Source organism: Sceloporus undulatus, chromosome 3, assembly GCF_019175285.1.
Source record: "Sceloporus undulatus isolate JIND9_A2432 ecotype Alabama chromosome 3, SceUnd_v1.1, whole genome shotgun sequence".
In the NCBI taxonomy this organism is placed as follows: Eukaryota; Metazoa; Chordata; class Lepidosauria; order Squamata; family Phrynosomatidae; genus Sceloporus; species Sceloporus undulatus.
Window position 1 is genome coordinate 178,624,164 of NC_056524.1, and position 15,363 is coordinate 178,639,526.

General features: G+C 37.0%; 1 protein-coding gene across 1 annotated transcript in view; it reads right to left on the reverse strand.

The window, feature by feature from the left end:
* Nucleotides 1–611: 611 nt before the first annotated feature.
* The window catches only part of ANKRD22 (ankyrin repeat domain 22), a 29,802-nt gene continuing 15,050 nt past the window's right edge, over nucleotides 612–15,363 (reverse strand). Inside the window, exons 2-6 of the mRNA XM_042459133.1 lie at nucleotides 6,727–6,918; nucleotides 5,188–5,295; nucleotides 4,071–4,148; nucleotides 2,952–3,050; nucleotides 612–1,031 (exon numbers count right to left, since the gene is read on the reverse strand). Coding sequence (XP_042315067.1) covers nucleotides 954–1,031; nucleotides 2,952–3,050; nucleotides 4,071–4,148; nucleotides 5,188–5,295; nucleotides 6,727–6,918 — 555 coding nt within the window. The 3' untranslated portion in view covers nucleotides 612–953. The remainder of the gene's footprint in view (nucleotides 1,032–2,951; nucleotides 3,051–4,070; nucleotides 4,149–5,187; nucleotides 5,296–6,726; nucleotides 6,919–15,363) is intronic.

Here is a 15,363-nt window from a genome sequence, read left to right on the forward strand (position 1 = left end):
GGGAGAAATAAATGTCTCCTAATGCAGTTTAAGCCATGACATTCTCCTCCCTCCCTCTCTCAATTGTTTGGGCAGGAAAGGAGAAGGGGATGGGATGGAGGAGCCATCCAATGGGCATGAAGATGGGTGTTGACAGATAGTTGACAGGAAAACTAGAAAAGCTTTTGGTTGACAGGTTTTATGCATGCTGAGGAAGAAGAAAAGGCACAACTGTTATGGTCATGTGTCCTAAATCCAAAATCATGGACCTGTAGACATGCCACATTGTACCAATGTGACTTCCAAGAATTTTTTTTTACTTCACTTTAAAATGGATGTGATTTTAACCAAAGTCAAACCACAGCAGTAGACTGTGAAATGGAGCTGGCATATAGGCCCTGCATGGATTCAGCCACTGTAGCCTAATTTTCATTTTGTTCTGACGACTTGGTATGGTTTTGCCTCTAGGCGTCCGAAACTGAGAGAACTGCAGTGTGGTGAGAAAAAGAGTAAAGCCAACATAGACCACAAATATTTATTTGGCAATTCTTGGGCAGGAAAGTATTTTGGCTCCTTCCAATGCTTTATTCTATGGTTTAAAAAATCATACTAGATACTCCTTGTGATTAATTGTACAAAAAAGGTTTTTATTGCTAAAGTTGCTTTAAACTTCAATGTTTTCAGATAAGGCATGACAAATAAATAGTATTCCTGATACTCATATGGGTATCTTATGTTGGGAGGGAGGCAAACCATTAACACAGCTTAATATTCACAAAACTGAACATGTTCTTTGGGTCAAATTCCATCAGCTCTCAGTACAGAGCAGCAGATTCAATGCTATGTGCCTATGTTGCACACATATGTCACCCATTCTAAACATGAACTCACTGTAAAATGGGAATGCAACTGCACTTATTACAGTGAATTATCCAATAGTCTCAGCCATAATAACAATGACAACAACCCAGGGTCTAGGATTCCTTCTTCAATATGGACTCTATGTTTATAAACTTCAGTCTTCTTGCTATGTCCAGTGGAGTTTCTTCTTCCTGAAGAAGATAAGTAATGGAAACAATTATTGAAGAAAGCAATACCAAGCAGGATGAGTGAGAAATTTGCTCCAGAGACAGTTTCTTAAATAGATTTACCCATTCCTCATCTCCTGGATCTGAATACAGTTTATGGTCAGAAATTCATATGTTGCTGAGTATGTGATGCATTCCATATTTTTTTTTAAAAAAATGCATTTGGCATCCTGTGTTTACTTGTAAATTTTGCAAAGAAAACAGTCACAATTATGTAAAAAAAATGCACAAATATGTTTTAATCAGTAAGTATATGCATACAAACATTAATACATTTGAAAATAAAACATGCTCACAGATGCATATGTATATTTGTTTATAAGGGGGAAAGTTCACATTGAGTTGAGGCAAAATGGGTTCAGCAGTGTGGATCTCAGAATCTCAACAAGATCAAACTTGACACATTCACCTCTCCAAGAAAATATTGTATATAATCTCTATTTCCGTAGCTCCAAAGATTCCACAGCTACAGTGCAAGAGTACCAGTCTTGAAGTGTGAATTGTGCAAGAGATTCTTCTTTTGAATTATGCTCACTATGGCTAACTGTTTTGTTTCAAAGCAAATTCCTGTACGTTCTAGAAGGAAACCCAATCTAGGGAAAAAATCAATACTTCAGGCTTTTCTCCACTGTAGTCAATACTGGAAGCTTATGTAGTGATTCTGTTGTACTACCACTTGAAGGTGATCACTTTTGTAAAGCCAGTATACAATAAAAACAACCGAAGGAACCAATTTTGAGTATTATGTTATATTCTTTGTTTACTTATTTAATTCATATCCTGTCTAGTCTGCCCGAAAAGGCCCCGCACGGGGTCTGGGTAGCCCAAAAGGACCCCGTGCAGGGTCTAGCAGCCCAAAAAGACCCCATGTGGGGTTTGGGCATCCCAAAAAGGCCCCACACGGAGTTAGAGAGCCAATCTAGTGTCACCCCCCTTCTTGAGTGTCACCCAGTGCGGTCCACACCCCCTGCACCCCTCCCAGTGACGCTACTGCCCAGCAGCCCTGCCAGACCCACCAGGTGTTCACCCCCTGTGAGGTATCACTTGGTGAAGTCCGCACCTCCTGCACCCCCATAGTGACACCCCTGGCATTACTGGCATGACCAAAGTAGGAAGTGTAGAAGCTGTCTTTAGCTGTGTGTTACTGTATTACCTTTATTCTCTGCCTTTTCCCCAAAGATAGTGACAACATCAATTCAAACCAAGGCCTAAGTCCAGTTGCTAAACCCAACCAGAGTAGACAACTCAGTGAAAACCTGTTGATTCAACACTAATACATTTTCCATTGATTTTTCTGGATCTATTTTAGTTAGGATTCATTATTGGATTTAGGCTCTAATTCACAATGGTCCAGCTTTTGGTTTTTCTGGAGTTATCAACTAAAATCGTTTCAACATTCATTTAGCATTCTGTTTCTAGATGCTGTAAACCAGATTAGATTACCCAAATGTTGGACATATTTATGATACATAAGGATTTTTTCCAATGTTTAAGAAGAACAAAGGAGAAACAATGAACGCTCTATGCCCCACTAGAAGGAGGGAAGAGCCTCATTGATGTTCTTTCTTTCCAAATATAAATCACTACATAGAAACAGCTTTTCTTACTCACAAAAGTTGGACTACTCCAAAGCATAGGTTGAACCACAATCCTAGGAGATCCACAATCCTAAGAGATTATTGCATGCCAAATCGTGTTCTCAAAAAGCTATGGGACAAATCCGGATTGCATAGGGGCTACCTACTGCCCAGCCACGGGGCAGTGAGGTAGGATCCGGCGGGGACAAGTTAAATGCACGTCTATCTAGTCGGGGATATTGGTGAGATAATCTCCCTAGATAAGAACAGTCATAAATGTTTCAATTTAAAGCTTTGTCTGTCTTACCTTATCCCTTATGGAAAGATCAGCCCCTGCTTCAATTAGTAAAGGAATGATGGACTGGTTCTTCATTTCACATGCATAGTGGAGGGCTGTTCTTCCTGACTGAAAAGAACAAGAGTACAGAACAGTCAAGTTGCAGTTGTGACACACTTTTAATAATTTGGCCTATTTCATAAAGCCATATTTTATGAAGAACTCTGTCTTTAATTAAATGTTAAAATAGGAATTAAATTAAGTGGTTTCTCCAAATTGATCAGAATAGTATAGGCAAAGGTACATTCATACCGGGATTTTTTTTTCAATGTAATTTTTTAAAAAATGCACAAATTAGCGTGCTTTTGATGACATTTAAAACCCTAAAAAGCTTGGAATCATGATATTTGAGGGAGTGCCTCTCCGCATACTGCCTGAGGATTAAAGTCTGTTAGGGGGGTCTCCTCTGTGTCCCACCAATGGGATCAATACATTGTGATCCAACTCAGAAGAGGGTCTTCTCAGTCATAGCACCCCAATTATGGCATGCCCTTTCCCTGAAGACCTGACTGATATCAGCACTCACTTCATTTAGGTGCCAGGTTAAAACTTTCCTACTCATCAAGGCCTTTGGGCTTCATTAATTCAACCCAAATATTGTTATACAAAGTTTTAAAATCTTGTTTTTTTAAAAAAAATCACTGTTGTTTAATATGTTTTTAACTTATTTAAATTATTTTAATGTTTTTAAACTGTTTGGCATGTAAGCTGAGGGCATGGTATAAATGGTGTAATAAATAATGATGATGATGATGATGATGATGATGATGATGATGATGATGATGATGAAATATAAATATACATATTTTAATAAATATCTAATCCCTTCATGATCACTACACATTGTCAAAGGAAACACAAGAAACTTTTGTAAAGAGTTGAGGGATCCATGGCATCTCTTCATAAAGAAGTGCTCTAAAGATGCATCTTTCTAAACAAAAGATGCATCAAAATAGGGTTTCACACAGCAGCACAAATATTGGCCTTTTCTAAACCAGAACATTCATATAGATAAATACTACTTTATACGGTAGAGTGATTTTTCTAAGGTTTAGAAAATGGCACAGACCAATGGGCAGGTCTACTTACATCATCAGTAGCGTTAACATCTACACCAGCTCTAAGTAGCATCTTGATTAGGTTTTCATTCTGCTTACTTTTAGATACCTGGTTATCAGATGTTGGGAGAAAGGGGAGATTGTCAGAAAGACCATCCATGTTTAATTCAGTTTGCAAAAGAATCATATTAAATAGTGAGATAATTAAGACTTCCCTTCACACAGTCACGCAAACAAAGTTGTGACACTATTATTATTATTATTATTATTATTATTATTTGCATTTTGTGGGGGGGGAAAGGGCAGGTCTTTTTTTCCATTATCATTATTATTATTATTCAGATTTTCTAGTACTGAACTTTTTCAGGGAAAAAGGAAATCTGATGTTTAGTCCTCAGCTCAATGTAATTTTATGTACATCAGCTTACACCTCATTGATTTCTGTGGAACATAAGAACGGAAACCATGGGCCAAAAGGCCTGTGTTCCTTCTAGCCAGGTGCCATCCCATACAGATGACGCAGGCCAATAGCCCTAGGCTGATATCAGCCAGACCAGATGCAAACACTTGCCCATTGCCATGTCAGTCTGAGGTAGGAATGGGCCAGGACCACTGGTGTATATGGTCCCATAGTCAAAAGCATGTTCTTCATCATGTGTAAAAATTCCTACACAAAAGATGTTTCAATGTGCTGTTTCCACATGCCTTTCTGTGTGCTAGGGAGCTGTGTTCAGTTGTGCTATGTCATCATGTGCATAGTTATGTCAGAAGATACATGATTCATTGTCACATATGGCAATCACATCTGGCCTTTAAGAATATTAGAGGTGGTCCTGATGCCAGTGACAGACTCATCTTGATGTCAAGTGACTCTGTTCCTCACTTAAAATGTAATGGTTATATGTTACTTTCAGTATCAATAAATGTGGAACTGAGACAATCTAGAATACTGTAAGGTTTATACAGTAAAGTCAAACTCCCCTTCCCTTAATTCCTAAAGGGAGATAAAATGGTATTATAATAAAGGAGTGCCTGTAATAGAGAGGCCTCTAAACTTTGTCATTATAGACACATCTCCATACAGTAAAGTGCAGGACAGACTAGAATAGAGAGAAACAGTTTTCATGTTTGTTTTTCGGAGAACTTACCATGAGGAGATATCCAATAAGCATAACAGGCATTAAGATGATAATGAGCAAATAGTCAAGGAAGCCAAACCGTTTTTTGACAGCATAATGCAAACATGTTCGTTCTTTCTAGACAGGAATGAAAGAGCTATCGTTATAAATAGGCAGAGTTTTCAATTCTTTTGTTTTACACATAACATAGGTAAGTGTAATTTGTCCAGATTTTCACCAGCTCTTCATTGCAGAATGTGCCCAAGGAGGTCTTCTGGGGAACAGTGCTTGCTTCCCATTAATTCTGCTGAAACCAAAAATCAGTACCAAGAGGCCCCAGAAGGGCAATAGTTCTACAAAAGGATAAAGTTGCTTCATTTACACATATCAGCTTAAGTACATTATCTGTACTTTGCCATATTTATACTGGTATATCCAGCAGCAAGAATCAAACTGCTGGGACATTTTTTCCATGTCATTAATTTGTTCTGTTACCCCAAGCTCAGGCCCCAGATCACTCCTCCATTTTGATATCAATTTAATATTTTAAAAAAGATGTTGGGATGGGTGACCTGGAAAGGAAACCCCACTGCAGAAACCTGACCATACCATATCTGGAAATCTGGTTGGCCCTAGCAAGGGAGGAAGCAAAAGCACTCACTACAATGAGATCACCCAAATACATCAGCCTAATTGTATATGGAGGGTGATGATGGGATTTTGACCAAAGGAGATGTTGGTGCATACACAGAGCTAAAGAATTCCTTTGTCTGAGATATTCACACCAATCATCTGAACATTTCCTCAATCTCTCGATCATTCTTCTCCCCTTGGGAAACCATTTAGCAGTAAAGTAACCCATTAATTCCAAAACTAATGCCCCAAGATATGATTTTGAGTATATATACCAGAGCCTGCACACTAGCAATTTGGTCTAGTTTGAGACTGGGCAGATACTCTGTTCATTCTACAAAGCCCTGAGGCACCCCACTAGTCACTTCTCTCCAGGTTGAACAACAGGCATCAGTAAACACTCTTCGAGTTTGGTCTATTTACCAATAAATCCACCAAAATAATAGCACTCTCTAGCTCACATTTTATCAGACTGCCTATAATAATATCATGGTGGACATTGTTAAAAGCCTTAGTTGTGTGAGTTAATGTGAATAGAATGCTTCCCCCTCCCTGCTAGGTATAAAACACATTCTGAATTTAGTAACAATGGATGATTTTCAGACCAGCACTTAAGCACTGGTAAAACACAGCTAAAATGTTTAGGAAGCGTGAGTGTGTGAAAGCCTGACACGCTTCCTAAACATCAGGGAATCATTGGCTCCCCTCCAGCATCCCTGAATTGTTCGGGAGGAGGCAAATTCCTATGAACAAAAACTTTGCATTCATAGGAATTTGCCTCTCCCCAAATGATTCAAGGACACTGGAGGAGAGCCGACAATCTCCTGACATTTACTAAACGTATCAGGCTTTCACACATGAACGCTTCCTAAATGTTTTAACGGCATTTTCATAGAAGAAGACCATCTCAACTCTGTGGTTGCTGTTCCTCCTCACCTTATTTTTGATGTTGACATCAGCATTCATTTTTAGAAGGTAACTGGCTATTCTGTTGTGCCCCTGTTTGCAAGCACAAATTAATGGTGTATCTCCACCAAAACTGTCCTGGATGTTCAGATTTTTGCTATCTTCTTCCAGCAGGAGCTGAACTTCATTCAGGTCATTATTATATGCTGCCTGACAAATGGGCTGAGAAAAAAAGGAAAGAAATAGAGTGTGGATTAACAAAGTTTTCTGGCTTTAACAAACTATTCAAACAGCAATATATTTGCGATAGTGACAGGCCAATTCCTTCTCAGTGAGTTCTCCATTTACAGGAACTTGGTCACTATTTCACCACACACCTAGATCCTTCACGAACATACCCACGTAAATATTCAAAGGGAAAGTACCTCTGCCTATAAATATTTTCACTCTTAAGAATATTAACAGAGTAGACTTCCTGTTGTGACGTCAGGCGAATGGAGGTGTAGAGCGTTTGCTCCTTCTCCAGAGATCCGTCGCGGACTTGTTTGAGGCCCCAACTTAACAGCTGTTGGGAGCTAGAAAGTCCCCGGCTTGAGGGAAAACTGGGGCGAGGGCCGACAGGGGACTTGAGAGACTTCCTAAAGCCTCCACATCGGGGAACTGCTGCGGAGGGGAGAGGGAGCCTCGGAGAAAGTCGCAAGGCAGCCGTCGCGACGGGAGCCTTACTTCTAGTAATCAGTCCTGACAACAACTTTATATTGCTGATAGGAACCTGGGTTTGGCCCACCCAAGGTTTCAGAAGAGTGAGTTTGTGCTGGACGTGAACCAGATAAAACCTTGAGGTTTTGGGTTACCCTGGGAGTACGGAGCTTGAAGGGGACGGACTGTCTTTGAAGTGAGTTTTTGATTTAAACTGACACTGTATCCCCACTCAGAAGATAAGGCAAACCCTTTTCAAAGAGTTTGGAGTAAATTCCAACATTAACCCTTTGAGAAACAGGTTCATGAGTATTAATGAATCAATGAGTCTTGAACTTTAGAGCTTTAGCAGTATTTTACTAGTTATAAATTAGGGGCTGAGAACAGGCACAAATTTACCAGCTGTTCTCCTCGAAGCTAAAATCACTCTACGAGTAATCAGTGAAGCACTTTCACCTGGAGCAAAAGGGGAAACATTATTTCAGACTGAGATTGTGAAATTGGCTGGAAACAGGGGAACCAAGTAGCAACTGATAATATATATATATATCCTGGATATCACATTTAGATAGATTTGATTAGAAGAGAGATTCAAAGCCACCTTGGTTTGAAAGAAGCTTTGAAAGTTGGACCTTGGAATACATAATAGTACAGTGGAAAAAGTAACTTGAACTTGGCTTTTTTCTTTTTCTTCCATATTTGGACAGCTTTTGGTTTGTACGTACAGCCAGTTTCAGCCCTATCTTTTGCTTTAGGAATATTTAGGCTTATATTTGACTAATGGAAACAAGACAAACTAAAAATAAGAAAGATAATATGAGCTGGACGAATTCAAGCAATAGGAGAAACTCCTCAGACTGGTCAAATAAACAACAAGATTTGAATGTGACTATTTTAGCAGAGTTATGAGAATTTAAAAAATCTTTTAAAGCAGAGATAAGAGAAGAACAAAAAAATCTGAGGGAGGAGATCAGACTGGATATACAGTCGGAGATTCATGGAATAGCAAAAAGAATTGATAATTTAAATAAAGAATTTAGAGATATTAAAGAAGAGGTACAGATGACAGCTAAAAGGACGGAAGAACTGGAAAACAGATTTGACGAAACCGCAAGACGTCTAGACAGAGAAGAAAAAATTCTTTGGATCCAGGAAAAAAGACAGAAAGACAAGATTATTAAAATTAGAGGCCTACCGGAATCAGAGGAAGAAAACTTGGAAAAGACAATAATTCCAGCCCTAGCTAATTTCCTCGATATTCCAGAAGATTTGATGAACGTGCAAGTGGATAAGCTTTTTCGAATTCGATCCAGAACGGCATTGGAAAAGGGATTGCCCCGTGATATCGCAGTTGGCTTCAATAGTTTAAGAATTAAGGAAAAAATCATCCAAAAGAACTTTGCTGAAGCGCTGGTAATTGAAAATGTTAAAGTGGAGATATATAGAGATTTGCCTTTAGCCATTCTGAAGCAGCGACAACAATACAGATTTTTAACTTCGTATCTGCAGAGGAAGAATATTAGCTATAGATGGGGCAACCTTGAAGGGGTAGTGTTCACCTTTAAAGAAAGGAGATTCAAAATTGACTCTATTCAGAAAGCAAAAGATTTTTACAGGAAAGCATTGCAAGCAGAAGGAAAAACATAGGAAGAGGATGCATTAGGATTTCCTGCTATATCTCCAGAATCTACTGCCCTTAGTAAGAGGGAAACTTCATTGCAGATGGATGAAATCGTATCCAAGGGAACCTTAGCTGGGAATAATCGGACTAAAGAAAATGGGGCAGCACAGGCTCTAACCGTTTTGGACTAGAAGAGTGTGTAAAGGTGGGGTATATTGACGGTCTGATTTATTTCTTGTTAGTCGATTTGTTGATATTAAGTATTGTTTAAAATGTTGACCTTAGCCTCTTGGAACGTAGGGGGGTTAAATAATGAAAAGAAAAGGAAGCAAATTTTTCATTTTTTGGAAAAAAGGAAGTACGATATTGTTTGTTTACAGGAAACCAAAATTAGAACAGGAGATGTGAAATATTTAAAGAACCCTAAATTGGGGAATTGCTTTATAGCGTCAACAGCTAAAAGGAAAAGGGGATGCATAACATTTGTGAATAGAAAATGGGAGGCTAAAGAAGTTAAATTAGACCCAGATGGGAGATATATTATTGTAGAAATAAATGTAGGCAGAGAGGTACTAACAGTGGTAAACATATATGGGCCTCTAGAAAATAAGGATGCATTCTTTCAAAACCTTAATGAGGAATTAAGGTTATGTGATAAGGGGAAATTGATTATAGCGGGAGACTTTAATGGGGTCTTGAAAGTTAAAAGAGATAGAAAATCGGAAAAAAAGCTAAAAGACTCCCAGGGGAAACTCCCAAAGAGTTGCTTTGACCTTATGCAGGAACATGAGCTTGAGGATCTATGGTCGCATGTTTATAATGAAAAAACTGGTTTTACATTTTTCTCTGGAGTCCATAGATCTTGGTCTAGGATAGACCTCTTTATGGTTTCAAAACCTTTATTAGGGAAAGTCAGAAAAATGGAAGTAGATCCTAAAACATATTCTGATCATTGTTTGATCGATATGTCTTTAAATTTTGACTATAGAAAGAATTGGTCTTGGAGGTTACAGGAGAAACTTTTAAAGGAAGAAGACTTTGTACAGTTTTTAAGAGAAGAAATTAATTTCTACTTTAAAGTAAATGAAACATCGGGCTGTGATATCAAGACAATATGGGATGCGAGTAAAGCTACAGTTAGGGGTTTGTTGATTAAAAAACAAAGTGAGATAAGGAAAGAGGAAAAGCTGAAAGAGGGAAGACTTATCGAGGTATTGAGCAAGAAAGAGGAGATTTTGAAAAGACAACCTGAGAACAGAAGTTTGTTAAATGAGATTACAATGCTGAGAAGACAACTCCAAAGCAAATTTGACACAGAAATTGAAATAGATTTAAAAAAGAATAGATTGAATTTTTTTGAAAATGGGAACAAGGCAGGGAAGTGGTTGGCTAAGAAATTAATGAAGCATAAAGAGAGAAAAAGAATAATAAAATTAACAGTAGATAAGAAAGATTATACAAAACAAGAAGATTTATTAAAATTGTTTCGGGATTACTATGAATCTGTATATGACTTGGAGCAAGGAAGGGAGGATATAAAAGTTAAAATCGAAAGTTATCTAGACTCTAAATTGTTAAGAAAGATATCACAAGAGCAGAAGGAAAGCTTGGAAACTAAGATTTCTAAGCAAGAGGTCCTAAAAGCTATATCTCAGTTAAAAGAAGGAAAAACACCAGGCGTAGACGGCTTCTCGGCACTGTACTATAAAATTTTTAGGAAAGAATTGCTTGAACCCTTAGTAAAGTTATTCAATTCAGTGGAAACGGAGGGTGTGCCGCAATCATGGGAACAAGCCTGTATAACGCTTATTCCGAAAGAGAATAAAGATAGTACTTGTATGGCAAACTATAGGCCCATTAGTCTATTAAATGTAGATTATAAAATATATGCTATGATTTGGGCTGCAAGATTAAAAGGAATATTGAATGAAATAATAAGCAAAGAACAGAATGGATTTTTGCCGGGCAGGCAAATAAGATTTAATATAAGAACGGTCTTAAATAGTTTGGAATACTTTCAAGTGAACAATGATAAGCAAGGTGCCATAATAGCACTCGATATTGAGAAAGCCTTCGATAAGTTAAGATGGCAATTCCTATTTGGTGTATTGGAGAAAAGAGATATGGGTCAAAAATTTCTGAATGGAATTCGACAGATTTATAATAGACAAAAAGCCTCCTTGATTGTAAATCAGGAAAAATCATCTGATTTTGAAATTAAAAAAGGAGTTAGGCAAGGATGCCCTATATCGCCACTTTTATTTATTTTAGTAATGGATGTGTTAGTAGCAAAAATTAATGACAACAAAGATATAAAAGGAATTAAGATCAGAGATTACTCGGTGAAGACCAAAGTGTATGCAGATGATATGGTGATAATTTTAGAACACCCACTTCAAGGCATTGAATCTTTAAAATCTGAGCTGAACACTTTTGGGAACTTGGCAGGGTTAAGAGTGAATAAAGAAAAATCTGTAATAATCACTAAAAACCTGTCTCAGCAAGAGGAAGAACAACTGAAGAAGAAATCCGGATTTAAAATTGAGAAGCAATTTAGGTATTTAGGCATTATAATATCCAAAGATAATTTGAAACTGTATGATAATAATTATGGCATTAAATGGAAAGAAATTAAAGAAAACATGAGTAGGTGGGATAAATTTAACCTTTCACTTTTAGGAAGAATAGCGGTCATAAAAATGGCCATTCTCCCTAAGCTTATGTTTCTTTTTTTAAATTTACCAATTGGAATAGAAACTAGGAAATTTAAAGAATGGGAGAAAGAGTTAAATAAGTTTCTTTGGAAAGGTTCTAAACCCAGAATTAAAAATGCTATCATGAAAGATCAAAAAGAAAGAGGGGGATTTGCAGTACCTGATCTTCAAATGTATTATTGGGCATGTAGCCTGTTGTGGCTACAAAATTGGGTAAAACTAGAGGATAAGGAAGTATTAAACTTGGAAAGTGTACAACTGAGATATGGTTGGCATGCATTTTTATGCTACAATCAGGAAAGGAAAAACAGAGATTTTAATAACCACCCAATTAGAAGATCCTTATTGCAAGTTTGGAGGAAGGTTAAAGAAATATTTTATTTTAAAATCCCTGTTTGGACGTCAGTGCAGGAAGCCTTTTTTGGTAGATGGATAAGAGGAGGAAAGAATAAATGGCTTTCCTATAAAGATTGCGTAAGAATAAATCATAAAGGGGACCTGATATGTAAAACCAAAGAAGAAATAATAAAGGAAGGGTTTGACTTGAATTGGTTTAACTTTTATCAAATAAGAAATAAGTTTGTGGAAGATAACAGATTGATGGGGATAGAAGAGGAAAGAAATGAACTAGATAATATATTTTGGCAACCAGAAAAGAAAAAAATATCGAAATTCTATAAGCTATTGATTAGTCGTAAATTGGAACAAGAAACAGTAAAGGAGTATATGATAAAATGGGCGCGAGATTTAAAGCAAACAATTAGTTTGAATGAGTGGCAGAACGCGTGGAAAAGAACCCAAGACTTCACTATAGCCCAGGAGCCCAAAGAAAATTTGTTAACAATAATGAATAGATGGTATTATACTCCATGGAAAATTAAGATGATGTATAAATTAGAGAAGGGTAATTGTTGGAGATGCAATCATGAAAAAGGAAACCTGGTGCACATATGGTGGAGATGTGGTATTATACAATCTTTTTGGGGAAAAATCCATGGAACAATCCAGGATATATTACAGATTAAGTTTTCTCTAGATCCAAAACTATATCTCCTTAATATGACGACAATCTTAAAACCTGATGATGAGAAAAACTATTGGAGAGTAGTTTTATATATGGTAACAGCAGCCAGAATAGAAGTTGCTAAGCTTTGGAAATCAGATAAGGCCCCTTCGTGGGACAAATGGATGTTGAAAGTCAATGATTATAGAATATTAGATACACTCTCCTGTAATGTTAAAAATGTCAGTACAAAGAGAAGAAAAGAAGATTGGGAGAAACTACTGAGCTACTGGGAAAGAGAGTGGAAAGTAGAAAAAGGGCTCCTTGATATGTAAAGGAGGAGGCTAATGGGACTATAATATGTAAAGCTGACAAAGCAATTATGGTTGCGAGCTGTTTATCTTACACTACTTTGTTGATTCATTATCTTTCCTTTTTTAAGGGTTTACAAGACTTAATGGATGTTACATCTACCTGGTACTCAGGAATCATTAAAGGATTAGGGGGAAAAGAAGGTGTTTAGAAGCTGCAGCCCAGGGGGGAATCCTGATATTTTTGTATGAGCTGAATGTATCTTTAATTTTGCATGGTAACTTAAACAGACTAAGAATTATACTTTGTTTCTTTTACGTTGCTTGTGTTATGATACACCATTTTTGCTCCTGGGAAAACCAGTACTTTGTACGCCTTAATATGTGATTAGGTGATCGATACATGCAAATACTTTTAAGCAGAGTTTGTTTAGTCAGCTCAGTAAAGATTTAAGGTTTATTACAGCTGTAAGAAGCGGATTTCTTTTTACACGCTCCAAGAGAAGAGGAAGTCAACCTAAAAGAAGGGTCACAGAAGATATGAAGATGCCTGATTCAGGAGTTTAAATTTATGTGTTATAGTGTTTTTTTTTCCTTTCTTCTGAAACGTAGCTTAAGAACTTTTTTTGTAATCTAGGTAGAAGATATATATTGTAGATCTCATATATTCTATCTGTTTTTTATCTAAATTTAATAAAGATTATTATAAAAAAGAATATTAACAGAGTACTGTGCATGTAGGTTTTGTGGCTAAAAACCTTTTTTTGTTAATAGTCTAAATTTTAGCTATGGTTCATTAATATTTGAAAAATTCTGTAGAGAGATATTAGCCTTCTGTTTCATGGGCTTAATCTGGCTGGTGGAGTATCAGAATCCATCCTGCTGGAGATATTCTGTGCCTCGCTGTGAAGCTCTCCTACTTTCTACATCATCATCATCATCATCATCATCATCATCATCATCATCATCATAGTAATAATAATAATAATAATAATAAATGTTATTTCTTTCCCACCTATCTTCAAGGTTCAAGGTGGGGTACAGCATGTTAAAATACAAAACATTTTATCTTATTAGTTAGAGAGATGGTAATAACATGGAAGTTGACTTGATGAAGCATATTTTTCTGCCCTTTTATAATGAGGACGGCCAGAATCTGATTATTCTACTACTGAGAAAATGTGTTGAATGTTCTGACTAATTCCATATCAGATTCTTGTTGGAGCGGAAGTCCCCAAATGTAACATTGTCGCTTGCTTAATTTCTCTCAGAGGCAAAGAGGATTAGAGTTCTTTGTGTGTTTTAGATTAAAGCTGATAGTAACTGTTTTATTTGTACTTTTGGGTGTTGTTTTTAATTTTATGCTTGAGTCTCTTATTGGATCTGTTGATAGTAATAAAAGATGATGATGATGGTGATGGTGATGATGATGATGATGAAAATACAAAACACAATTCCAAAACACAAAAGTCCACAGTTAAAATTGTAGTTTTTTGTTATGTTCCTTCAAGTCATTTCTGATTTATGGTGACCATGAGGCAAACCTATCATGGGATTTTCTTGGCAAGATTTGTTCAGCGGAGGTTTGCCATTGCCTTCTCCCTGAGGCTGAGAGCATGTGACCTGCCCAAGGTCAGCCAGTGCATTTCATGGCTGAGCTGAGAATCTAACCCTAGTCTCCAGCATTGTAGTCCAGTGGTAAAATCACCACAATACTATAAAATCATTAAAACACACTCATAAGAGTTCATCTACAGATTTAAAAGTCATGATTTAAAGTTGATTGGATAGGTCTGCCAGAAGAGATATGTCTTTAATGCTGTTTTAAATTAAGCCAGCATTTTCAGCTGTTGAATGTCTTCCAGCAGGTCATTCCACAATCTGAGGGCAGTAGACAAAAAAGGCAAGAGACAGAGGAAACTTCTCTGTTATGTCCAGTCAGTCAGTGAAATCCTATTTCCTAGTTTCAGGTGTGACTTGCAAGAGCATTACAATCCTCTCCTTTCCTTCTCCCTGCAGAAATGGAATGAACCAAAAAGTCTTCTCAGTGGCTGCTCTAAGGCTTCAAACTACCTCTTGATGGAAGCTCAGTTTTCCTTCTCCTTGCAGTATTTTTGCCAGCAATCAAAGACCTTCCTTTTAAAGTAAGTTTTCAGCCTTAATTGACAACAGCAGAGTGATATTCATTTGCTGTTTATAGCATGTAATATATATTTTAATTGTTTTGTTAAACACTTAAAAGCAGTGTTTTAATTGGATGAATGGTTTAACACTTAATGTACATATTGTTTTAGATGTTCTGATTTATATTGTAAGCTG